Source organism: Colius striatus, chromosome 2 (assembly GCF_028858725.1).
Source record: "Colius striatus isolate bColStr4 chromosome 2, bColStr4.1.hap1, whole genome shotgun sequence".
In the NCBI taxonomy this organism is placed as follows: Eukaryota; Metazoa; Chordata; class Aves; order Coliiformes; family Coliidae; genus Colius; species Colius striatus.
The window spans coordinates 64,694,451-64,720,838 of NC_084760.1; the positions used below are offsets into that span (position 1 = coordinate 64,694,451).

Genomic DNA, 26,388 nt, shown 5'->3' on the forward strand with positions numbered 1-26,388 from the left:
TGTCCCCACATGGTATTACTGGAGAAATAAACTGGTTTGGTTTTATAGTATCTGAGGAGGCCAAAATATGATCCCCATTTTTTTGCTGCTGCTCACATTCTTAAGGGCACTCCTGCAGGAAAGCAGTGCTTGAGAATAAAAAGTTCTGGCAATATACTGGAACGCCAATAAAACTGGAAAATTCAAAGAACACATGAAAACTAGACACCTCATGCATGTAACTGTATATTTATTTCTTTTTAAAGAACACTCCTTAAATGTATTGTAAGTCAATATACAAACTTGGTTTCACAGATTTATAATCCACTAAATAGCACAAAATATAATCCAGGTTGTTGGCTTCTTTCATCTGTGTGTGTGTGTGTGTGTGTGTGTCCAAGTGTGAGTGTGTGTGTGTGCGCATGCACATGCGCACACACATGCTGCTGGTGGTAGTGGTAAGCCACCACATGTTTTCAAACACCAGCCTGGGCTGTTTCTGACTCTCCTCTGGAGCAAACCTCACCCAGGTGGAGACTTTGCTCTGGAAGACTGTGACTTTCTTGCCCATGAATCCTGCTGCGTGAAGAGGCCAAGGCAGCAGTGCTTTCTGCCTTGCTGGCAAGGCCTTGCTCCTCCAGCCATGCGACGGGACAGGGGCCTCCCCTGAAGCTGACCCAGGGACCACACCAGGGAGTGACTAGCTGTGGTGGTCAAGTGCAAGGAAGCACCTTTGCTTTTCTCCCCCCCACTCCAAACCCCTCTCTGGAATTTTGGGGCACCGCCACATGACGCCTCTGCCCCATGGTCAGCCCTCACAAGCAGGGGACTGTTGGGGCTCGGCGGAGGACATGTGGCCAGCCAGCAGGCTGGGCTGGCTTCCTTGCCCAGCCCCACACGGCCATAGGGGCCTTGCCACCCCGCTGCTGGAGGCCAGGGAGCGGGTTGAGCCGCGGCCGGAGTCTGTCTCCCGGCAGCCAGCTGTGCCCTCGTTCCACACCCGGCAGCACAGCCAACCTCGCCTGTCCCAGTGAGTTACACAGACGGTACCAGTGATGCACATATTTACATGGGGTGGAATGTTTTCCCATAGCTTTTTAAAGGAGTATATAGATCAACATGTTCACATAAGACCAAATACTTTTAATATATTTATAACTGTTTTATAAAGCTTTGAAAAAACTCACAATAGCACATTGTTTTACTTTAATGCTTTACGGTACTATCAGTTTAAAATCACAATCAGCACTTAAGTTATAGTCAATCTGGCAAACGAGACCAAAAAAAATTACAAGAGTTAAGAACTGACTGATACATCCTTTATCTTTTTTTTTTTTTTAACTAACGCATAAGTGCAGAATAAGATAAGATACTCTAGTTTAAATATCTTGTTTTACAATATACATTTTGTTCTAATTACGCAACAGTAAATCTCATGCTTCACATAGAAAAGCAATCCACAACATTAAGAAAAAAATTTACAATTTATGAAACAAAGTAAATAAATATTAGTATTACAGAATCAGAGCTGTACATAAAAGCTGTTCAGTTTTAATCATATAAAAATATGTTTTAGTGCAACCTCACATATATTGATGCTGTTTTGCTTTACATCATTTAGATCCAAGTGTCCAAAAAAGGAAAGAAATTACATTTATTACAAAGCAGATACACAAATTCTAAAATATGTACAAATTACTGCTAAAAAAATGCTTATAAGAATATAAGCAAAGTAAAGAAAAGGCACAAACATCTGTACAATTTAAAAGTACCAGACCCAATAAGAATTTCAAATTTAGTTTTGGTCAGGCTTGTGATGACTTGTTATTTTATCTAATTCTTTTGATATAACAAAAGTATATATAATAGCAAACTACTGTAACTTAGAACAGGCATGCTGTAAAGTTGAATACTTTGTCTATCTCTCTAAAAAAAAAAAAAAAGGAAAAAAAAAAGGTGGGGGTAAATGTATGGGTGAAAGTCTCCATGCATCTCAGATCAATGCTGCTTGCTCTTCTCAGATGACGGATCTTTTCTTTCCTGTGTGCTTGATGGGGGGTCGCTCCTGCCGTGAAAGCCCAACTGCTGGACATCCACAAAGCTCTTGCTGTAAAAGGTGGGATGGGCTAACGCAGTCTGTGATGTACCAAAACTGTCCTGTTCACCACCGTGCAAGTCAGGATGGGTGGCTGAGGCACAGGTCTGGCCCGGCTCAGATCCACTAAAGTGTTTAATGCTAAAATGTGCACTTTCTAAGGGTTTCTGGTGAGGCTCAGAAGGCCTCTGCAGCTGCTCCGCCCCGTGCAGAGCTGCTTCTTCTGTGGCGATTCGCAGAGAGGCTATGGCTTTTGTACAAGTCTGTATGTTCTCCTCCTGCTCCCCCTCCGTAGCTACAACACTGTCCTCCGATGTGCTCTGCGCCAGCAACAGCAATGGAGAGGAGGGCGCGCTGGAGGGAGAGGCAGGGTGCAAGCTGTGCGGAGAGGTACGCTTCTCGTGGTGCTTAGAAACACTATACGGCTCTTTTGTAAGGATTTCCACAGTTCCTCTTGGCTTCTCCTCAGAGCCCTCCCTCTGCAGGGCCAGAGTGGACGGAGAATGTAAACCTGAAAGGGCCACCGGTACTGAATGGACCATCTGGATACCCCCGATAGGCATCATGGGGATGGGAGCTCGGATTTGTTGCTGGGAGTGTAGTGGAAGATGACTGAAGACATAGTCGCTCGGACCTTCAGGGAAAAGGCTAGGCCCGCGGTGCTCCATACCTCCTTTTTCTCCATATACGTTGAAGTAAGGCCCCTGAGACAACCCCCTTCTCTGTAACCAGAAAAAAAACCAAAAGAAATGTCAGTGCTGCTACTAGGAAAATTCTTGTCTGTCTGCCAAACCACCTATCTGCTTTCCTGTCTAACACAACCTCCCGCTCATGAAGCACCTTTCAATCCAGACGGATCCCAAAGCATTCGGAAAACTCCACTAATTGCTTATCCAAACAACAGGGGAGGTTTTGCTTAGCTCATCCCTACAGGGCTCCTGAGGTAAAAGGCAGCAGCTACTTAAAGCGTGTTCAACAACACAATGCAGTGATTTACGTCAGGAAGTGCAGAGTACTACGTTCAACTGAAACTGCAGAGAGATTTTGGGGTAGGCAGAGTTTCATTCCCCAGGAGAAATCTGGCCAGGAGATCCATCTTACCTTCTCTTTTAGGTAAACTGTGCTGGTATTGGCAGGCCACACTGGGTATGGTATGGAGACTTTTTGTAGAGAAACAAAGCGCTTCTGAGCACTCCCTGCTCGCTACCTCTCCTTGCCAGTAGGGGAAAAATCTGACCATCTGTACCAATTTTCCGCTTGCTGAAATATCCTGCTCTGGGGCCCCAGAATCCTGCTCTGGAGCCTCAGAGAGGGCACTCGCTCCCTGTGAGCTTTACCCAATCCTTGATGAAATGGAATGGGTATTTCCACGGAAGTTCAAGTGCCTCCGTGCAAAGAAAACTCCAGATTTTTACTGTCATTAAGACAACAGAGGATCACTCTGGCCTATCTGTAGTGTAAACAATAAACAATAACAAAAGCACAGTCATCAACCATGAGTGAAAGTGATGGTTCTGTTGCAACGAGACTCACCATTCATAATGGGATTGTGAAAAATGAGGGATTTTTTAACAGCTAATAAAAGCCAATCTTGCAATATTGACATTTTCAGTGCCTTCCCATTAGTTCCTGCCTTGGAAGAATGAACAGCTCTATCTCCACTCAGTATGAAATATGCCCTGGGTTTCTGAGTTTCTCTTTTTTTCCCATTCTTAACTTTTAAAATTTGTTTTCCATCTGATGATTAAGTATCATTTATTGCTGACCAGAGGAATAATGATGATGGAAGTGCAGGATGACATTTTAATAATTGTGTGTGGGATCTGGCCACACAATTCTCAAGGACTCCCATAGGAAATTAAATGAACAAAAATGCTCATCTCTGCTCTGTAAATTGACCAAACACCTATCAATTGTCCCACAGCCGTTCTGCTACCGCAGTCCTGACGTGGCAGCCCGAGGACTACACTGCTAAATACCAATGCATTGAAGTGGCAGCACTTCACTGCTGGGAAATCTTTGCTCTGAAGGCATTAAGCAACCTCTTGACCCTATCCCAGGGAACCAGTTTAGGGGGCAATTAAAGGTTTGGTCTCTGTGCTACCCAGAGGCTCAGTCTCACTGTGCTCAGATACTGTGTCCTGTTTGATATAAATTAATGTTGAGACAGGAAGGCTGACCCATGATCATCAGAGCCAAACTTAAGAGTTACTATTATTCAGAGACTAATCTATGTTAGGAATTTTCCTATTCAGAAAGCGAGAAACTTGAGTCTCATAAAACAGAAACTGTCAAAAGAAAGCACAGTGACAGCACGTTATAATGCTGAATGGGGAAAAAACCCACATAATGAACTGCAATTGCCAAGCCACAAGACATAGTTCACCTACCCTGTCAGTCCTTCCTATCGCTAACCTCACCTCTGCACAGCTGCTTGCCTCCTTTATTTCCATCTTTGGTCTGTCAACTCATTTCTCGGTCATACTGTCCTCTCAGCTGTTTCCTAAGCCATGACATTTATCACTATTGTATCTGATGTGAACTTAGGCTAAGGGAAATAGAGCAAGAACAACCAATATAAGGAGTATAACTCATCGAAGACCAAACTTAGTCACATACAAACCTCTAACTGAGAAAGACACTGGCTTCACCTTGTACCTTGACACATTTTCAAAAGGGAATAAAGCAGCAGTCTGTCCTTGTCAGTCAGATGTGGCTAACATGGTAGAAACTGCTGTATGCTTCAAGATCAGCGGCATCATCCAATATATGTCTCATATGCCTAATTTTTACATAGGCAGTGACAGTGTGTGCATGTCCACTGGAAGCCTTCCAAGCCCAGGTGAGCACATACCAGTTTATCTCTCTTTAGCTCTGGCAGATAAGTTTGGAAATGGCCAACATAAGTGGTTACAGACAATAATAACTGTTTGTAGGCTTTTATTTCCTTTGCCATTATCTAGCATTTTCATAGCTACAAGCAGAGACACATATAAATATTCATGGGGAAAGATGAGTATAAAGGAGTTGCCTTCCTTTAACAAACATCCTGAAGGTCCAAAGACTTTGTTCTGTCAACAGGTCAACTATTGGATGCCATCACTGGGCGCAGCGCAGAAAGTCACGGTATCTTTTTGTGGTGCAGTCACAATGGGTTGCTGCCAGCACAGTGAGATGAGCTCCTCTCTGTTAAGTGATGGGAATGCAGTTTGTTTCCTACTATTCTCATTTGCTGCAGTGGAGCGTATTTCCCTCCAACTCCAGGTGACATCTAATTTCCTGAGCAACAAACTTGACTTCAACTTCACTAAACTCCCTGACCTGGTCATAAAGCAAGACTGACACACCACGCCCCTGAGCAAAGCCACATCCAGCTTCACAGGTCCCCCAGAAGGCCTCAGGGATGAGATAGGGTTTACTCTGTATCTGGTACATCACCCAAAACAGGCTGTGGAGGATTAAGAGGAAGATTGCATTTCAAAGCCAAGCAGCCTTCACAGACATCCTCTTGGTAGCTTCAGACCACAGCTTGCAAGAAGACAGCAAGCGGAAAACAATCTTTTTGATTACCATATCATAAAGTACTTGAGGCTTTTTTAAGTTAAAAAAGTAGAAAATGTTGAACTCTCTTGTGAAATTCAGTAATGGAACATATTACCAATGTGCTTTCTATAAGACATGATGTTTACTAAAGCGACTATACATCTGCATGGACTTCAGATTCAGGATCAGCTCAATTTGCAGTCTTGCTGAGAACACATCACAGCAGCCCACATAAACCAGTGGACTTATTTACAGTTCACCTGGACTTAAGAAGTTTTATGTTGGCTCTCTGTACAGGAATACATTTCACTCGAGATATAACGATTTTAATATATGTCTGGGATGATCAAAGGACCTTATGTCCTACCTACTTTAAAGTGGGTATAGAGATGCCTAACCCCCTTCAAGGCTTCAGACTTCAAAATGAAGGTGAGGTGCAACAAAACAGCAACACAAGCAAAATCCACTACCTCCTAGTAGCTAAAACAGTTGTTAGAGACAGGTTTGTACTGTTCACAGCAAGATACATTCACAGTCTCATTGTGTCTAGCCCTGGGACTGTAAGGTGACGTGCAGCTCTGTTTCACACTAGGAAGTAGCCAGGCTCTTCTCAGTGATAGCCAATGATAGGACAAGGGGCAATGAGTATAATCTGGAACACAAGAATTCCAAAGAAATACAATGAAGACTTTCTTCACTGTGAGGGTGATGAAGCACTGGAACAGGCTGCCCAGATGGGTTGTGGAGTCTCCTTCTCTGAAGACATTCAAAATCCACCTGGATGAGTTCCTGTGTGACCTACTGTAGGTGTTCCTGCTCTGGCAGGGGGGTTGGACAGGATGATCTTTCAAAGTCCCTTCCAACCCTTAAGATTCTGTGACTCTGTGAGGGTGCACTGGGAGTGGGGACAAGCAGGAAAAGAGTGAAGCTGTTGGTGCTGGATCCCATGTTCACGATATAAGTGTTGTGGTGTTGGAGGGGAAGGTTGCTTTGGACTAATCCTAATGTGGCCTCTTCTCACTCAGTTTGAATGTCCACTCATAGTCTAGGTGCACCTGCTGCACTCTTGAAGCTTGTTTTTCAGTTTAATTTCCTCTGAAGATAATCCAGGTCACTTATTCCAAGACTGCTCTGCAATGTGAGTCAGACAAACATATGCCTGATACAAACTAAACTGAACAAAAGCAGCCTCCTCATCTCTCTTCCTTCTCTCAGGAGTAGCATAAAATATCTGTGTAGAAGAATGAGAGCCCATTGATAACTAACCACCAGCCTCTTCAGAAAGGAAAGAAACCTCTGTCATTGACAGAAGATCCTAAATATACTCAGAGAGCAATATTTAAAGACTCAGAGAGCCTTACTTAAAGACACCAATTTAACTTGCCAAAGCCAAATGTGCACCAGCATCAATCAGAGCCTTAGGATACCCTGGAGAGAATAACCTGTTGCGTGAGTGCATCCAGCACAGAGCCACCAAGATGATTAGGGGACTGAAGCATCTTCCTTATGAGGAAAGACAGTGGGATCTGTGGCTGTTTAGTCTGCAGAAGAGGAGACTGACTGGGGATCTCATTAATATTTACAAATATCTAAATGGTGGATGTCAGGAGGTTGGGGCATCACCTTTTTCTGTTCTATCTGGTGACAGGACAAAGGGTAATGGACATAAGCTGGAACACAAAAAGTTCACTTTAAACGTAAGGAAAAAGTATTTTACTGTTCAGGTGAGGGAGCCCTGGCACAGGCTGCCCAGGGAGGGTGTGGAGTCTACTTCTCTGGAGGTCTTCAAAACCCGTCTGGACACGTTCCTGTGTGACCTGATCTAGGTGGAGTTGCTTCAGCAGGGCGGTTGGACAAAATGATCTCTAAGGGTCCCTTCCAACCCCTACCATTCTATGATTCTATGCTATTAACTGCTAAAAAAACCCAAAATCTACAAAAAATTTCCTCTCTCCATGCTCTTTTCCACTTCCTAAACAAGTAATTTCAATTGCTTTCTGTGTGATGCTTTCAATGCTACAGCACTTTACAAGCTCTTTTCACAAGATTACCATAGTTCATGAACATTCAAGAGGATGCAACATGAAGGAACCAGCACTAGCCAAAAAGACTGGAGCAAGTACATCAACTTCAGTGGGGAAAAAGGAAAACTAGTCTCTTCTGAGAACTGCAGGCACCAGAAACACAAGAATGCTCTTACTCCTGCCAGGACTGGGAACTGAAATGCAGCTCTGAAAGAGGAAGCAGGATTGTAAGCTGGTCTGTGCATCACTAATGCACCTGTTAATCATGTTCTGATTTGCTGGATTTCACTTCTCTGAAACTGAAAAACAGCCTTTATTCATTTTTTTCTTCTCTGACAACTTTAATTTATAGCATGATCAGGTGTTATTTGTCTTCCCACACACTGAATATAATAACTTGTGTTTGAGACCTAAAGTTAACTGCTGTTTGGCTAAAGTGTGTCTTGCAGAAAGGAATCAAGAGGTGAGGAATCCACCTTTTCTTCCTTGCAGTCATTTGCTGAGATGGACAATCATCCTCACTTGCCATTTCCTCATTTAAATTTGCCTGGGCTCTGCTTCCAGTGATGCCTGTATTCAGGTTCCTGTGACTGTACTGAGGTCTGGGCTTCTTCCTCAAAACACTCACCATGTCACAGAGTTAGTAGGCCAAACGATCTCTTACACTGGATTTTTCACTGCCACATGCCTGATCTTACCTCAAAAATTAGGTGTTAAAAGCCCATCTGGCATGGTGGATTTTCCAGAAGAAGGAGCTAAAGGTGCTAAAGCAGTCCTTACAATGTGCTAAATGCCTCGCTGGAAGGTAAGCATAACCAACAATGCAAACATTACAGCAAGAACTGTCAGATGGCCAAGGGTGACTGCTATACACCCTTTTGCCAGCATCACCATTCATTACAGGATGTCAGCTGAAGTGTCTCAAGAGGGGCTCCTTGCACAATGTCAGCAGCAGCATCTCATATAATCTCTTCCATTTGATACTAAGACATTGTGACTGTTAAACTCATGGCTCTTTATACTCTTGTGCTTCCTAAATTTGTAGAACTGCTGGAGGGATTTGTATCCTCTCTCGGCTACGAAATGCTTTCCCCAGGGCTTCAGTATCTCCTTCCTCAAGGACCACTTAGTCAACCATCCCTCTCCACTGCTCTCCCCAACAACCTACTAGGCCACAAGGCCATATCTAAGATGTGGGAAAAGTACTTGTATTGCTTTGTACTCCACATACAGCTGCTCACATTGCAACTTTCCCGGATCCCCCTGAAAAGCTTGGAAGTCATTTTTAGATCTGTCAGACTGGCAGCATCTCAGTCCACCCCTGCTCCAGCCACCTTTCCGCAGAAGCATCCTTCCTCCATACCCAGGGACGGCTAACACATCAGCCTGGTCTCACAAATTCACCCCGGAGCTCTGAAAATGATTTTATGAGCTCAGGGTTAAATTCTCCTTCCCCTAGAGAGAAACACCACAAAGACTACAGAAGTAGCAAAGACTGGCAATGGGGAAGGGGGGGGGGGAGGGGAGCTCAGCGGGGAGAAGGTTTGGGAGGCAGGAGCCCTGAGGCAGCAGAAACCTGTCACAGCGTGCCCAGGTTAAACCCACACATATGGGCTGACAAAGCAGGCAGTGAGAGGGCAGCAGCAACATCAAATGTGGCGAGGGAAGCATACTAAATGAATAAATGTATACATAACAAGGCTGTTCCTTAACTCCGAAAACCAAATTTATTTGTGGAGAGAGTGCTTTGTGAATGCTAAGGCCAGGCAAAAATGCCAAGTGGGCAGTTTCTGAGAGCTGATTCACTAAAAGAGAACAGCACAGCCAGCAGCTGTGCAAGTTCTACATATTTCTATTTCTACCCAGGGAGTTGCATCCCTGCTGAAACAGCCAGTTGCGATGTCTCTTTCTGTGAGGCGGACAGCTGCCTGTTCCTGTCACACAACAATATCCTTTAAACTCCAGCCACAGATCCTGATTTCAATGGGTATCCTGATTTTCTGAGAGGTTCCACTTACTTCAATGGTTTTATTTCATTAAAAAATACTACAGTGATAGGCACCATACTGCAGCATACCTTAAGCCCTGATCTGGGCTCAATTCTATCTGACAATCTGGGAGGTAAAAGCCTTTACAGTGCAGAAACAACACCCACATACCACGTAAGCTTCCTGTGCCATTTAAAAATAATTTTTTATATATATATATATAGACCAAATATTATAAAGATGGGGGCAGTTAATGTAAGCCAGCCTAATTCCATTGAAGTTCACAGAGCTACTCAGACCTGTGTCAAATGAGAGTTTGACCGTTAGGCTAACTCTGTTGCATCAAACTGAATCAACATCTTGACTTGGTCCCCATCTATTCCAAATTCCTCACGTTTGTTCCAGGACTTCCCAACAAGGCTCAAAGCTTAAGCCGCCTTCTTCTACAAAGCTGCAACGTTTTTGAAAATACTATGCACAAATCAGGTATGAGCACTGTTTCTGACAACATGTCAGTGAAAATATTCTTTCATACTTACTGAATGTCCCACTGGAATAGATTCAGACTGTAAATATTGACCCATGGGCAACGCTGGATTATGGTATAAGCCCCTTCGGGGAGATGCCGCTCTAACGGAGGTCATGTATCTCCTCTCTCGCCTAGGAGACAAATCTCTTCGCACAGATGCATCTTTCCCTGGTGACATTGGTCTCCTTGGTGACAGGTGACGTCTCGGTGACACGTCCCGTCTTGGTGATAACTCTCTCCTCAGCACAGCCTCCTTCCGTGGGGAAAGGTGCCTCATGGGTGAAATATCTCTTCGGGGTGACAGGTGTCTTCTGGGCGACAAATCCCCTTTTGGCATTAAATACCTCTTTGGTGAGTTATCTCTGTAGGGTGAAGAATCATAGCCGGGTGATGACTGTTGACTGGAAGGTGAGAGGTCCCTCGGAGACGAACTAGGGTCTAATGAAAGCACACAATCCTCATCCATGCAGCTAGGTATGTCCAACCTGTCTTTATCGGGCTCTGAATCAGTACTCTTGCTCTGGAAAAACCTCTGATATTCTGTCATCTGTGAGTCTTCACAGGAGTCACTCGGTGTTATGAGCTGAGTAACCTGAATGCTAGGTAAGGTTACCAAGTAACTGATGAGGGAGGAGTGTCCCACAGGAAGGGAGCCCTCGGGGGAAGCCCCCTGTGACGCCCCAGCCGAGTTCACTGACAGAGAAGAAAACCGAGGGGGCTGGGGGCTAGTGCTTCTTGATCTGGTTTTTGGTGTCGAGTCTCCCTGAGTATCATCAAAATCATCCTCATCTTCATCATCATCGTCATTGTCATCGCCATCCTCGCCATCTGACTCCTCTGCATCAGAAAACTGGTGCTCTGCTGACAGGCCTGTCAGGTTGCCGCTCTTCTCTGCCTCCTGCTGCATGTCCTCCATGTTTTCTGAAACAGCCACAGCAAGTCAAAATGGTGAGCACACACCTGACCTCTGAACACCTTCCACTACACTTGTTTCCCACCCAGCACACCCACTGGCATCACTGGATGCTCTTCATCCGGGATGGCTGCATAAAGCCATTCTTTGTTGTCTCAAATCGTAGCTTTTCATGATGATGCCTTAAAACTGTACTTGAAGTATAAACAGAAAATTCAACCTACTCCACCTTGCAACCTCACTAGATGTTGCAACATCTCAAATCTAAATTGAAAAGACTGGGAATTTTGTATGAGATAGATGGCAACAGGTCATACTTTTATTTCTAGCTCCTCCTCAAGCATCTTAATAAAAAATGTAACTCAGACAAATTGATCTATTTTTCATACTTCCTGTTTATTAAAAAGATGCCTCTTAATTTAAAAATGCCCCAAATACATTTTCCCATGCCAGCCACTGTGCTGAAGTGCAATGAGTCATTTGCATACTCCAGAGGCCATTCCAACTAAATGACATCATTCTGACATACCTGCTTCTTCAGTTTCAGCATCATCTACGGATGTCATCGATACTCCAAGCTCCAGGCATTTTTTCATGTGTGCTTTGGACTTCATATGTTTTGTTAGATTTCCTATGGATCAGAGATTAATCCAATTAATGGACAACAGCAAAGACCACCCTCCAAGTCAGATTTTGGTGTATCTTAATTTTGTTATCCTGCAGATGGGGAGTGTTCAGTTTAAAAACACACACAACAGAGGTGGCTGACTCACCCAACCCATTGCTCTCAGAGCCTGTTCTAATAGGACTGGATTTTTTTAATGTCTTTAAAAAAAGTCAAATAACCTTAAACTCAGGGCATAAGAGGTATATAGACATATCTCCATTTTTTCCACGTGACATTTAGACACATTAGCAAGATAAAATCCTCCCTTTTGGGTGCTATCTGTCCCTGGGATCAGTGTTTGAGACATGTATGGACTGCCTGGACATGGACATAAGTCCAGTGCATACCAGCTGTTCAGGGCTCAGACTCGCAGTGGTACTTTCAAGCTACACTCTCTCCCATTTACTTCACAAGTAAGTTCCAAATGTTCAATGTGTTCAAAGCACTTTGAAGCAAAAGCACCTCACAAAAAGAGACGTTTATGGGAGACTTCTCTATGCAAGTTTACTGTCTAGCTGCAATCTCTGAACTGAGAGGAGCTGTAGTTACAGCATTCACCTGGGATGTGGTAAATCCAGGTTCAGCTCTCCGCTTTGGAGTGCGGATCTGAACGAGACACAGCAGGGATTTGAAATCAGATCTCTCATTCCCCTGAGGGAGCAATCTAACACTAGAATATTGACTTTCTGGAGTGCCTGTCTTGGTCTGTTTTTTCATAGATAAGAAAATTGGGTTGAGACTGGCCCCAAGAGACAGTTTGTGGCAAAGAATCTTGAGCACAAAGCACAAGCTGGAGAAATGAGACTACTGCTCTAATCCATTAGTCACTTCAGTCACAACTGCAACACCCAACAGGGAAAGCATGGCACAAGCAAATCCAACTCACTACCATGACACGGTCCTTCTTAGCTCAAGTAAAGCACTCTGTCAATGTTACCTATGCTGCTTTACGACCTCAATCAGCATCTCCAGATGGCGTGTGTGGCACATGCAACCTGGGGGCAGGAATATTGCACCACTCTGTTGGATACTAGAGCTGTGCTTAGAAGCTCATAAGCCAGGCTCTTCTCTGATTTACAGTCCCAGCTAGTTCAAGTAATTCCCTTCTCAGAAAGAGTTTCTTACTGTGCCTGTGCACTGCATGAAAAATCTAACTTGGCCACTGCTGCCTCTGAACAGGTCAGTCTCTCCCTACTCGTGCCCTTGTGCAATAGCATACTATCTTCTCCCTGACTCTTCTCTGCCAGAAATGCCAGCCTCAGCAAGCTATTTCACACTTCTTTCCATGACATCTCTTCTTCCTGGAATGTCCTCTCTGAATACAGCTGCAAAACCACAATCCTCCTTCAACTCCCTCCTCAAGACCCATTCCTCCAGCAAAGTCAAATGTAAACAATGATAAGAGAACAGCTCACAGCTCACGAGATGGTCTATTGGGACTACAAATGAGAAGCTCCTTGTCTTTGTCTCTACACCCCCATGGAAGTTCTCATCTTAAATTAGGTTGACGAGTCTACTACTATCCATCTTTGGCAGAGGAAGAAGTGCTGGAGTCATGGAAACTATTTTACAATTCTCAATCCTCAAGACAGTCATGAAATTGCACTGAGATCTTGGGAGAAATTTCCTCCAGCTTCCTCTCTCCTCCAACTAAGTTCACCGCACTGGGACCAGAACCCACTTCCCTTGTCTGCCAAAAGGCAGTTCAGAAACTGAGAATGTAAGGCACATTTGGGCTGTGCTACAAAGAAATGCTACCAAAGAAAAGAGTTTTTTTTCTTTTAAGGAGGTCGTTGTAATGCAAATCCAAATGCCAAAGAATGTAATAATTATCTGTGGCCTTAGGGTGACAAATGGAAGCTTTTTCCTGTGCTGATAAATACATGTGAACACAAGCTATCAGATCTCTATTCATAATTAATGTCACAGTGGATGGAGTGGCCCATCTGGGAGACATACATTATTTATAAATTTGAAACTGACCCACTGTAAAGCCCGTGAAGGCATGTTTTCCTCAGTAGCTGATGCTCTGCTTCCCCATTATGTCATAACAAGTGTACTCTCCTGGTAGCATTTAAGTGTTGCTGCAATTAAAATTTGTACCATGTAACAATTTTGGCAGAAAGTATTATTTGTAAGGGTGGTTCTAATGCTACTATATTTTCTCTGCAGACAGATGGACCAGTCTAGAGCCTATAGCTCTTAATGACGCTATCCAAGGAGTCTCAGAGTCTCACAAAATCCCTGGGCCAATTAAACAGAAGAGAAAAACCTCTCTCGTGAAATCTTGTATACATAAACACAATAATATTATTCTGAAGAAAACTCTCTCCTTGATTGCAAAGGGGGCTTGCATCCTGGATGGCAAAATAACTCCATTGGCAAGAGTTTAGCAAAAAAGGGTCAAGTACCTTTAGTTTTGAAGGCAAAATTGCACAACTTGCATACATAAGGCCGGACATCAGTATGAGTGCGGATATGTTTTTTGAGCATGCTCGGCTTTTTGCAGCGAATTCCACATTCTTCACAAATGTACTTTCCTCGGCCACGACCTCTTACATAGACATAATCCTCGTTTGATTTATACCTGTTGGAAGAGAGTAAGCATTTAAATCATACAGACTCTAGGTCACATATGTGAACAAACATCATCTCTATGCATCCGATCCTGATCTTGTATATATCTCACCAGAACAAATCCACAGAGTCCATAGGAACTACTGAATTTCGTCTGGAATTCAGGAAGTGTTGCCTTTCATGGAATTCACTGGTTCCGACGCGTTTTAGCAATGTGAAACCAAAGGGATGCAGTATGATAGCAGCATAAACGCCTTGTCAGGGAACAGATCAGCTACCATTCCTACAGACACAGCACAACTCCAAATATGACTCCACGTGTCGGATTTATTTCAACTAACTGTAGTCATGTACCACTCAGGCATCTATCACCACAGAAAACAGCCTCATTTTGCTGCACAGTTCATTGAACTATTTTAGCATATTTTTCCCTTGGGATTAGATCACATCCTGGAAATGCCCATTTCTGACCATTATGAAGGGAATGGAGATGACTAGGAATGATGTACACATTCACAGTACAGATGCCTGAAGTTCCTAATGATGGATCCCTCCCTAAGGGACACCAAGTTAAGTTCACTCAGGTACATGCTGCTTTAGAAATAAAACAGGAAACTTCCAACCTGCATACTTAGCAGAAAAATGTTAAAGGATTTTTTTTTCTTAGCATAGGCGTGTTCCATGCTATTTTTGCTGATTACATAGTGTGCCATTACATAATAAATAAGATATGCAAATCTATGTACAGTTTTGCATTGCCTTTACTATCACAATAAATTTTTTATACAAAAATCCCAAAGAGCCCAGGGGATCTGCTCAGGCTGTTCTGAGGTTTGAAGAGTGCTGGGCATTCCCTAGAGGGAGAACTTCATCCCCATTCACCCAAAGTAAACCCCAGAAACTGCAGGAACTGAGGAACAATGTATTTTCTGCCCTCTGTCCTCCATTGCCCTCTCCCCAAGCAGGACAGAATGGTGACTTTCAGTCACCCTGTGGATGTGCAGCCCACAGAGTGTCATTGGTACTCTTTAAATAAATAAGGGACTGTGTGAAAGATTCTGTTAGTGTTTGATAACTCTACAAGAAGCAAGTGATAATTTTGGGGTTACGGAGCTGCAACATTTTTCAAGTGTTCTTTTCTTAGACAAACACTTCTTCCATATGTTCAGCTATATCACTAGCAATATAAATACTGAAGCTAGTATCTCAGAAATACATAAAACACTGTCTTGTTCTCATATCCATCTTGTTATCTATTAACACATCAGCTTCTCTTTCAAATGTGGATGTCTAAATTTGCGGCTTTTTCATCTCCTTTCCAATAAAATTGTCCCTCTCCCCTTTCCTTCATTGTCCCTGGCACCATGGTCAAAACTACCATAGTCTAATGTAATTTAATAATTAGTCATCTCTCTAGCAGGTTGGGGTTGTTAAAATAATATTTCTGGGGTTCTGCTTCTCTATCTGCCCCACTTCCCAAAATCTCTTTCATATGCACATGCCAATGACTCCTAATCATCTCTCTAGTCACTGCTTCATCAACTACCTCCACGCTTCCTCCCACAGACAGAAAAAAAAAAGGTCAGTTATTGTTTGAAAGATAGCCATACAATCTTCTTTTCATGTTTCCTTACAATCTTGATTTTGCTGGCATGGAGTCTACCATATCTCCCCTGTTTGACACTTTCAATATAAATGCTGTGTTACAGCATATGCTTTTCTGCCACTCCATTTCTGCTGTTCCTCTGCTTGACCTCATTCCACCAGCTTCCATCAACTGTCAGATCCCATCGGGCACAAAGACAATTAGATAAGATCTGTCTCTTCATCACTGATATGGAGGGATCTTGGCCATAACTGACCTTGACTCTCTAAGTATGCTTCACCATAAAAATGACTGTAAGAGAAATTCAACATTTACAGAAGGCCTGGTCCAAAACCTGAAACACCAGAAGACTGAGTCTATGGTGACTGTCTTTCTAGCCCCCAGGAATATAAGATCTTATTATTAACTTGTGCCCCTCTCAAAGCTACCATATGTGACTTCCATATAAGTACTATGGTCATTGCTGCTCTGAGCTTGGTTGGAATAGGACTCTGGAGTTAAAAAGCATTAACAAACCTCAGAGGCCTGTGATTTCTATTCAAAATGTTATTTTATTGGGGATTTTCAATTAGAGTCTATTACTGATGGATATAAAAGAGCAAACATAAGCAAACTGTGAACTCTTGCTCTCAGCTGATAATGTCATTAAGCCAGATGTCAGATGAGTGGGCACGTTTGCCCCCTCCCTCCTCTCATTTCACTTCATGTCGTTAGTAACTAACTGTACTGCAGCAAGTACAGAACTTCACGTTGCTGCTTTTCTTTGAGGAACATCAGTTCAAATCCCATCAGGGTTTTGCAGGCACAGATGATGGAAAGCAGATTTTGTGATTCAGATAATTTCATCTGAATCAAGCCACCTGCCAGAAGCAATAATATGGTGGTTAGCTTCTTCCTTCAAACCTCCTCTGCTGTGATGCTTACAAACTGCTTTTGATTGGCTTCGGTGCAGCAAAGCGATGAGGTGCTGTGCCATCTACTTTTCACTTCAACTCCCTGTGTTCCACTCCTTCAGCTCGTCACTCATCCCCAGCCCTACTATTTGGTTTTTGCCCACCCGCCACAGATCTTTTCTCAGCTATGGATTCTGAATTCCCATCTTTGCACTTAACAAACAAAAGCAATCAAGAAGCCTAAGCAAATCCACTCTCCAAGACAAACTTAAAACTAGATACAAATACCCTGCTGAAACAAGGTATCACCATGCACGTTTGTCTGTCCAGGGCAGAAAGCGTGAAACAAAGGCAACAAACATTTACTGCACAGTTCAATAAACTACTTTTGCGTGCTGAGACGATATGAAGATGAGCTTGATGGGAGTACTGCAGTATAGAGAAGAACAGAATTGCTCTACAAACAGCCAAGAGCAGGCAAGCAAGGAGATGCACACATGTTAAAAACTAGCTTATGTCAGCCACAAACAAACACCTGAAGATCAGGACAAATTCAATTGACAGAAAACAATGAAACTTGTGGTTATAATATCTAAAGAATATTAGATGTATTTAAAAAATAGACAAACTAATGAACAGAATGAATCTACCCTTTCATAAGTAATTCCTATAAAATGTATGCTACAGTTATGGTGTATAAGGAAAGAGTGGACCCGTTAACACTACATCTTCTCCTTTACTGTAGAATTGCAAGTTACATGCTTCTGTTGAGGAAGTCCCAGTCTACTGCACAGATTATTTGTGCCTCTGTCTCCAGAAATTAGCGTGCAGATCAGGGTTTTTTACATTTTGGTTTTACTCGACGGATATTTACACACTCCCAAGTGATGTGTGAATTATATGACATCACACAAATAATTTCATAGATGTTATTAGTGTACAGGGAAATTCAAGACAGTGTAAGTAATATAAAAAACTTCTTACAGAAGGTATTATATTACAGAGTGATCTGTTGCAGCTCACACTGATCTGCTTTTCTTAACACACTTTTACTCATCTGACCTCTCATCACACAGCTTACACCAGTGCAGACTATCTTCAGCTGGATCATCCAAATTCAGAAGTCATACACAGTGGGAAGCTGGCAAATTTTATACTTTAAAGTTAGTATGAGTTGAAGCAACAGCTCTATACATTTCTTGTAAACTTTGGCTCACCCTTGAATTTGGGTCGCTCTTATATAGCCAGCCTACTGGCTTGGTTACTTGGACAATGCACAACCACAGAGAACAGCTAGGATCAGGGTGTCTGGGCCAATATACCTATAACAATCTCCAAAGTAACATTTTCAGTCTTTCATGCAAGATGTAGATTATACTCCTTCAGTACTGCAGACTAGAGAAATGCCAGTGTTCTTTTGATGGACAGTGTTCATGCCGAGACAAAACACCCAAACTTAGTGAAGGACAACCAATATATTAGAGAGTACAAACTTGTGTGAAAAGGAAACAGATGTACAAATTTCTCACATCTCCATCCTATCCTATTTAGTTACCCAATAAAACAGTGCTGTGAGACCATCTGAGTTTGGTAAGACTGAAAAACACATCTTGTTCAGTCATCTGACTGTTCACTGTTAACGACTCGCAAATTAACTACTCTGTATCTGAATTTTGTAGAAGAAATTAAACACTATCTTTCATTTTAGAGTATACTGCTGAGGCAAACAAGTGTTCATTTCATTTGCTTTTTCTAACAAGCTCGATAAGCCTCAAAACAATGTTAATGGGCTTTTAGGTCTTCTTTTCCCTGTCTTTGATTTTTGTTTCTGTACCATGTTAGTGATGGATGGCCATGGTAAAATGAAACATTATTTTCTTTTATTGACCATACATGATAGATCTATGGATTAACCTTAGTTACCATAGATTTCATTGCCATCTGCCATCTCAAAAATTCGACTTCAGTAAATAACAAACAATTACAAGAATAAGAGTAAGCATGGCTAGCTAATCCATTCAAGTGAGCAGAGGCATACGGAGTCTAAATATGGAAAGATATCATCATGGAAACCATTAAATACAAATAAATTGTATAGAAAATACCAAAACATTAACCACTTATCAATTTCTTTATGATCTAAGGAATGAAAGTAACAATTTCAAGTGAGTGCTCTCACACAGATAGAAAATATAATTGTCCTAATAGCAAAGTAAACCCAAGAATAAGTACACAGGCACCCTGCAGTTTGTTTTAAGACTGACACATACACAAAAAACAAGGCTTGGGAACTACAGGACACGGCAGGAATACAGGAGACTGTTCACGTCCTAATTCATTCATATTAATTTTCTAATCTCTTTAAAATGACAGGCTGAGCTTGAAATTTCCAGTTGCATTTTCTTACCCTCCTTCAAAGATTTTAATTCGTATCGGCTCAGTTTGTTTGGAGGTAATGTCTTTATCTCCATGAATGTCTCCTTTTACTCTTTCTTTTATAATATTCCCCACTACTTTCTTTTCAAGCTTGCTGCCAAACAAGAAGAATGACTCGTGTTTCATCTGTAGAACAAAGTCAAGGAAGGATGTTACTGCTGGAGCACACAATAAAAGCACACTTCATTTCAAATACTTTTAACATTCCAGGTCAAAGCCAAACTCTCCTTTTGGTGAAACTCTATAAAATGAATTAATTTGTCCTATTTAATTTGATGGACAATAAGAGAGGGGGCAGCATGGACAAATTTTTACAAGAATCTTGACAGAAAAGACAGCACCATATCTTTTCTCAAAAAACCAAACCAAAACAAAACATGGAAAATAGAGACAGAAAAGTCTTAGAAGGTAATTTATTCCTATTACAGAATTTTCCCTGGCACCATTATCTAATCCTTAGTCTGTGAGGAAGAAGTCAGTATGTAAAAGGCATTAAATGGATCTGAAGATCCTTAATTTTAACTTAATCTTAGGAATGCAAGCGGGTATTTCTCTCTGATACGGTTTGAATCAGGACACAGCAATAACAAAGGTCAAAATAAAAAGAGATAATGTATCAGGCTCTGGCACACATGAAGGAAGAGCTTTAAAAGCCTCACTTTTTACATCTGATTTTGAAAACGGAAATAGAGATAGAAGAAGTAGCAGAGTTTGCAGAAGGATAAGTTGAGGCTCTACAGTTGTCATGGGAAGTTGTGAATGCCTTATTTCCCAATAGGGAATCATTTAAAGAAAAATCCTGAACTAATATTTACTAATATTTACTCAAAATATGATATACAAATTTAATCTGATTAAAATCTCCAGTTTACCTGAGCAAACTGCTTCCATGCACTTGATGATGTCAGTTTACCAGCTCCAGGTCTATGCATAGCAGCAAGAGTGTAGATTTCCGTGGTGTTTTTTTGCTTGGACCTTAGAAGTGCTAAAGTGGTCTTTGTACTTAGTCCAGATGGGTTTGGGTTACAGGAACTTATACACCATGAAGCATAAACAGAAGACTTGAGGGTTGGTTGCTGAATGTAATTGGGTTTTGTATAGTTTAAGAAACACCAGCTCACAGTAGTAGTAGTGCGCAGACTTGGGAACTGAAGGATCTGCTGGAAATCTGCTACATCTGTTAGAAGAATGGTTGAACCTGCAACTTTCCCACTGGTATTGGATGACATCTGGACTAACATCCCAAGAGATAATTTTTGATGTTTCAGTTGGTCTTCTGGCTGAATCTCTCCTGGTGGCAATGAAGACCTCTGTGGACTCATGCTCATATCTGAGGCTGTTTCATCCACATCCAGTTCTTCTGGCGAGTCTCTTCCCTCAGAGGGGCCACTGGACTTCTGTCCTGGTGATGTGGAATCAAAACTGGAAAGTTTGTCCCTGTTCAGTGGGAAAGCATCAGCTGTTGCCATGCTGACAGGTGGGAAATCTTGAGATGATGAGGACAGCAGCGGTGAGGAGGATGACATGGATGGCAGGCTTTCTTTTGGCTCGGTGGCACAGCTCTGCCTTACTAGTTGTGGCTTCTGCACTCTTGGAAAATCTTTCTTTATGTCTGAGTTAGTTAACTCAACTGCACTTAGCTCCTCAACTATCTGTCCATACATTTTTTCTTCTTTGACTCGTTTCTGCTGCTTGGTCTCCATGAAGAGTTCTAAGCTGCTGGCAGGTGAAAGCATTCGCTTGCTTCCTCCCAAGGTGGAAGCCATGTCAGAACTGGAAGGCAAACACAGGGGAATCGGTGGCTCCAGTCCGAGTGTCTGTGGCACTTTCCACAAAGGATATTTTTCTAGTCCTCCATGCTGACCCAACATCTGAGCTATGTTAAATCCAATTCCCTGCATGGTTGCACTAGTTGCCAGCGTTCTTTGGGAGAGTGTCTCGTCAACTTTACAGATTACAATTGCAGGACTGTTGCTCTGTCCAAGGATCTGGGAAATGCTTGTGTACATGACGCTACCGTAAGATGGCACATGGGTTTGAATCCTGACGGGGACAACTGTTCCTGGTAAAGACTGTACAGATCCATCACTCGGGGAGTCGAAATCTGTCTGAAGATGCTGCTCAGAGGGAGTATCTGCTGGTTTAATGCTATGGTCTGACTGGTACTTAGCAAGAGTATTTTTTGAATATTGCCCAGATGTTCCTGAGTAGTGCTGGTATGCTTGCTCTTTAGCATGCACATAATCGGCTGGTTTCTTTCCAATAAGCTCTGCTGCATGTTCCAGGTGGTAACTTGGAGGAACGTCTGTTTGGAAGGGCTGTTTGACATAGGATTTCTGCAGCTGTTGCACAAAATGATGCTGGAAGTGTAGAGGTTCTGTGCAGGACTGCCACAAAACAGGCTGCTGAGATGGTGGTAAGTGAACCATGCAGACAGTTGGATAGGGGAATTGAAACAAGGTGCTATGAATAGGGGGAAACGGGACTTTTTCCTGATGTGCAAATAGCTGCTGCTGCTCTGATGGGTGTTTGTTAGGAATATAAGGTGCTTGTTGGATCAAGGGAGTCCTTAACATTTCTGGGCTGTCTGCAAGAAGAGCTTGTTGCTGGGCAAGGTGGGATGAGCTATTACTAAGCTGGGCAGAAGAGCCAATAGCCTGTTTTCCAGAGTCATCTACCTGAATGGGCTGAAGTACAGAGGAAGGGGAGTGATGCCAGGCAAACTGGGAGGAGCGAAGACCAGCCTGTCCATGTTCCATCTGTTCCTGCTTTATACCTTGCTCTGTGTTCTGATCAGTCTGGGAAATCTCTGGAAAACCACTGAAGGAAGCCTGGCGAACCAAAAAGCATTTCTTCCTTTCTCGGGAGGGAGAGAGTGCCACCGTAGGTGTCCCAGCTGAAGAGGCGTGAGAGAGGTTCCCATAATCAAAGGACTTACTTCGTATCTCTGGGATTTCAGCAGCATGAGGGCAGGGCATCTGTTCAGATGAGCAGCGTCTCATTTCCCTCTGATGGTGATGTCCAGGGACGGAAAGTGAGTAAGCACCAGCTGGAACTGTTAAAAACTCAGACTGTTTTCCAAACTCATCTTGTTTAGGAGGTGTTATGAACTTCATATTCTCTTCTCTTTCAAAGGACATTGAAAAGCTCGAACTGTGGGACAAATTACTTTCTTGGCTAGGGCTGCGAGAGAGGCTTGTACCTGTGGACTCAAAGCTGGATTCTCCAGAGGAGTGCTCCATGTCAGCCAGTCGCAAACGCTTCTTTTTGGGCGGTAGCTTTTCGGCTGGAAGTTGAGAAAGGGTTTCGCTTCTCTGGGGCCACTGGAATTCTTCGGTGGGTCTCTCTTGCTCTTTACTCTGCACTTCTTTGTCTTTCTCAGGTTTATCTGGCTCCTCTGTGACACGAATTTCAGGTACCTGTATGTTGTGCTGGCGAACCAACCTTGGCTGCATATGATACGGCTGAAGATGCTGGGATGGAGACGGCTTACTGGTGTCAGCGTTTTCCATTTGTGGAGCTCGGTCTGGGCTCATTGGGGACTCACAAATCTCACTCTCACATGTTTCAGATGGTGAATACATCTTTTCCTGTTGGCATGTAATATATTCTGTAGATTCAGATCTCTCAAATGAGTTTGGCCTGCTCAATGAATTTGTGTGCTGAATGACAGAGATGACGTTTCCAGGGGGCTTTCTAGCCAGTGATTCTCCAGTCTTTTCTTGCTCTGCAGTTAAGAATGAGTCTTCCAGAGAAGCTGCTGGGCTTCCGGATTGCAAGTAAGGCCTGCAGATTTCAAAACGTTCCGCATGGCAATGGGCAGCACTGTCCAGGCCTTGAAGGCCAAACACGCTCCTTGGCAAATCCTGAATTTGGGATTTGGGGTCAAAGTCCAGAGACTGAATTCCCCCAGTGGTGCCAGTCATACTGCTGCAAAGCATGGGACTGTCTTCCTCATCTCCAACACTCTCCTCTTTCCTGCGCTTTCTGTTTTCAAAAGTCGTTCCAAGCATTGACGGCACTGCCTGAGATTGTCCAAGTGGATCAACAAAGTATTCTCCCCCCTTGCTCATTCCACCTAAGGACTGTGAGTCCTTGTAGTTCTGCTTCTGAACTTCGAATTCTTCCCACTTTCTGTAGTGCTTTCCACTGGCATCATAGTCATAAAAGGGCTTGTCTCCTTTCTTCTCTTTTAAGGATGTTCCTTTGTCACCTGCTGTCTGTCTGCTGGAAGCAATAATGATATTTTTCCCTGGTCTTCCATGATAGTCTGAATCTGAGTGCCCCTCCTGCACAGAGGGCAGTTCAAAGGCAGCCTGTCTTCTTAGCATCCTTTGGTGGGATATTCCCACTGTCCCGGGGTAAAATACGTCATCTGAGCCAGTCATCTTTTCATCAAATGAGTGGCTTCCTCTCAGAGATGGGGGAATACTTAGGCTGTTTGCAGAAGAAGTCGGCATGGAGTTGCTTCTAATAAGAGGAGAGGAGTCTACTGGAGGCTCTAGAAGGATGGGCACGTCACCCTGCTGACTGACTTGGTACAGGCTGGATTCACTTTTGATGGATGATGTGCTGGTTTGGGATTGCCTAGATTCTGTATTGCTGCCTGGATAAACTTGTGTAGATTTAATAGCACTCAAATTACTGGAGTCGATGAGTTCTTCTTTACTTGGAGTCAGATGAGAAATATGTTCCTCAAGCATCTTGATATCTAATCTGTTATTTAAAAGAGGTAATGGCTCTGCTTTGCCCTTTCTACCCATTAAACTGTGTTCCTGATTTGCTGTGGCTACTGTTAGTGCTGGCCTTTGATTAATCCTATAGAACTTCCCAAAGATGATCTCTTCGTAAGACTTTGCATTAGTATTTGGTGGGCTAATTTGCTGCTCAGCACTTTCTGAGCGGGAGAAATAGCCAGAGTCAGTGCTTCCTTTACTGTGTGGGCTCAGGAGGTTTAACGACTGCTCAGAATCTTGCCCTTTTTTCTCTGACAGTCTTAGTGCAAGTCGCTGTTTAACTGTATGAGAGTCATCGGGCTTGGTACTCAAAGATGGGTTTTGCAACATATCAGAGCCAATATACGGTGAACTCTCACTAGGTAACTGAATTCCACTTTTAGGGATAATCAAAATGGGCACTTTCATTGGCCCCACCAAGGACTCTTCCATGGAGGAGTGAAAACTGCTCCTGCTGGCAATGTCCAGGGGAAGCTGCGGGACGGGGCTCAGTTTGTCAGACCCTTCCACTAAGAGTGAGGTCTCCTCATCTGTGTCCGTGCTCTGCTCACCATCTGAATGTATTTCAGCTTCCACATCAATGTAACTGGAGTCTAGGTCCAATTTAGAGACTGCTGACTCTGTGAAAGGTACCAGTCCTGCTTTAATTGCATGGGCATGTGATTTCCTGTGCTTGTAGAGGTTGCTCTTTGTCTTGAAGGAGAAACCACAAGGAACACAAGGGTACGGTCGCTCCCCAGTATGAGACCTAATATGCTTTTTAAGTACACTAGGTTTGGCACAAGCCCGATTACAGTAAGGACAAATGTACTTTCCAGGCTTTTTGGGTTTGTGCTCCTTTTTGTGAGCATCTTCTGTTTGTTCTAAAGATTTCTGTGAATATTGGCTGTATGCAGGGTTCAAACTTGAAATCTTTTTCCTGGAGAAACCTCCACTATGGCTATGCATGTGAAAAGGAAACAAGTCCTCTGAGGCAACTGATTGCAAGTGGCTAGGAAACTGCCAAGGAGGACCTTCCAAGCTCTGATGTGGCTTTATGTTGTGCAAGAAGCTTTGTGGCAATGAATGCTGTGGGAAAGAAAGTGAATGTTGACATGAGTAAGGACTTGGACGATGCTGTGGATATTGCTTCTCCGTGACTTGCTGTGCAGCTTCACTTGATGACACCAGTTTCCCAGAACTAAAGAGTTGTGCTGATGCTGTGTTTCCTATTTGCTCGTGATCTATTTGCGGTTGCCTCTGTATTTCTTGATTGCCAAAAGTGCTCATCTTAATAACAGCTGAATGTTCTTGCCTCCATCTACTTGGTACTTTAGCAGTTTCTCCAGACCTTGAGGTAGCTTTTTGCCCTATAGCTGTGTCCCCAGAGTCCATTTTGTTACACAAGGTCTTAAGTGCTAGTTCACTTGAAAGCTGTGCAGACACATGGAATGTGTCCAAAGCTGTGCTTTTTAAAGTTTTGTTGCTCCCATTTTTCCAGGGTTGTTGCAAGTTCACAGACTTTTCCTTCTCTTTGGAACCTTCTACGCAGTAGTCTATAGGCATCAGATTTGTGTCTGTACACTAACGTATTATACAGTTCTGTTCATGGCAGGAACTTTCCTAAATAGTTTATCACACATTTGCAAAGACTTGTTACAGCATTTGGACATTTCCCATTGTTATTAAATACTGAGACAGAATGAACCAGAGATATTTGTGATCTACTAGAGTAAAGTCCTCTTCATCTCTTCCATTGTAACACAGTTATCTGTAGCTATCTGTAAGGAAAAAACAAAAAAACAAAGAAATCCCACACACCAATTAATACAGCCATGGTAAATAACATTGATGCAATCAGTTGGACAGTTATTGAGTCTTATAAGAAAAGCACTGAGGGACTTCAGCAAAGGTAACTACAATTCACAGACTACTTTTTGTGAGCAAACATAGAATAGACCAGCTCCAGAGAATGCACACAAGCATAATCACTACTCACTAAAGGCAGATATACACACTTTCCAAACTAAACAGTACCTTCAGAAGGCTTCCTGGGGACAGTTTGAATTCTCAGTTCTAAGAAAGTCCATCACATACTTTCAAAGATCTTTCAGGAAATCACTGATTAAAACAGTGAATTCCTAATACCGTGGGTGAGAATCACCTAATCACCGGTATTACTCACCTGTGGTAATGCACTTAAGTCACCTGGCCTTCCTCCAAATTAAGAGGAAGGTGATCAGTACTTCCAGTGGAGAAATCATTCCACATTGTGATGAGTGCTTCAGACACGGAGGATCTCTACATACAAGGCCCTCCACTATGGAGATGCCTGTTTCTCACCATTGGCTAGCCAGAAATCCTAGATGACTACCTTGGAGTATATACCAAATTTTAAGATGGCTAAAGTGATGTATTTCTTA

At 42.9% G+C, this 26,388-nt stretch overlaps 1 protein-coding gene across 9 annotated transcripts in view; it reads right to left on the reverse strand.

Moving 5' to 3' along the window:
* Window positions 1-212: 212 nt before the first annotated feature.
* The window catches only part of HIVEP2 (HIVEP zinc finger 2), a 142,053-nt gene continuing 115,877 nt past the window's right edge, over window positions 213-26,388 (reverse strand). For all 9 annotated transcript variants that reach the window (XM_061990835.1, XM_061990833.1, XM_061990834.1 and 6 more), the window contains 6 exons: window positions 20,123-25,746; window positions 19,222-19,376; window positions 14,150-14,325; window positions 11,601-11,702; window positions 10,169-11,079; window positions 213-2,796 (listed from right to left, as the gene is read on the reverse strand). In XM_061990835.1, the coding sequence (XP_061846819.1) occupies window positions 1,978-2,796; window positions 10,169-11,079; window positions 11,601-11,702; window positions 14,150-14,325; window positions 19,222-19,376; window positions 20,123-25,531 (7,572 nt within the window). In that variant the 5' untranslated portion in view covers window positions 25,532-25,746 and the 3' untranslated portion in view covers window positions 213-1,977. The remainder of the gene's footprint in view (window positions 2,797-10,168; window positions 11,080-11,600; window positions 11,703-14,149; window positions 14,326-19,221; window positions 19,377-20,122; window positions 25,747-26,388) is intronic.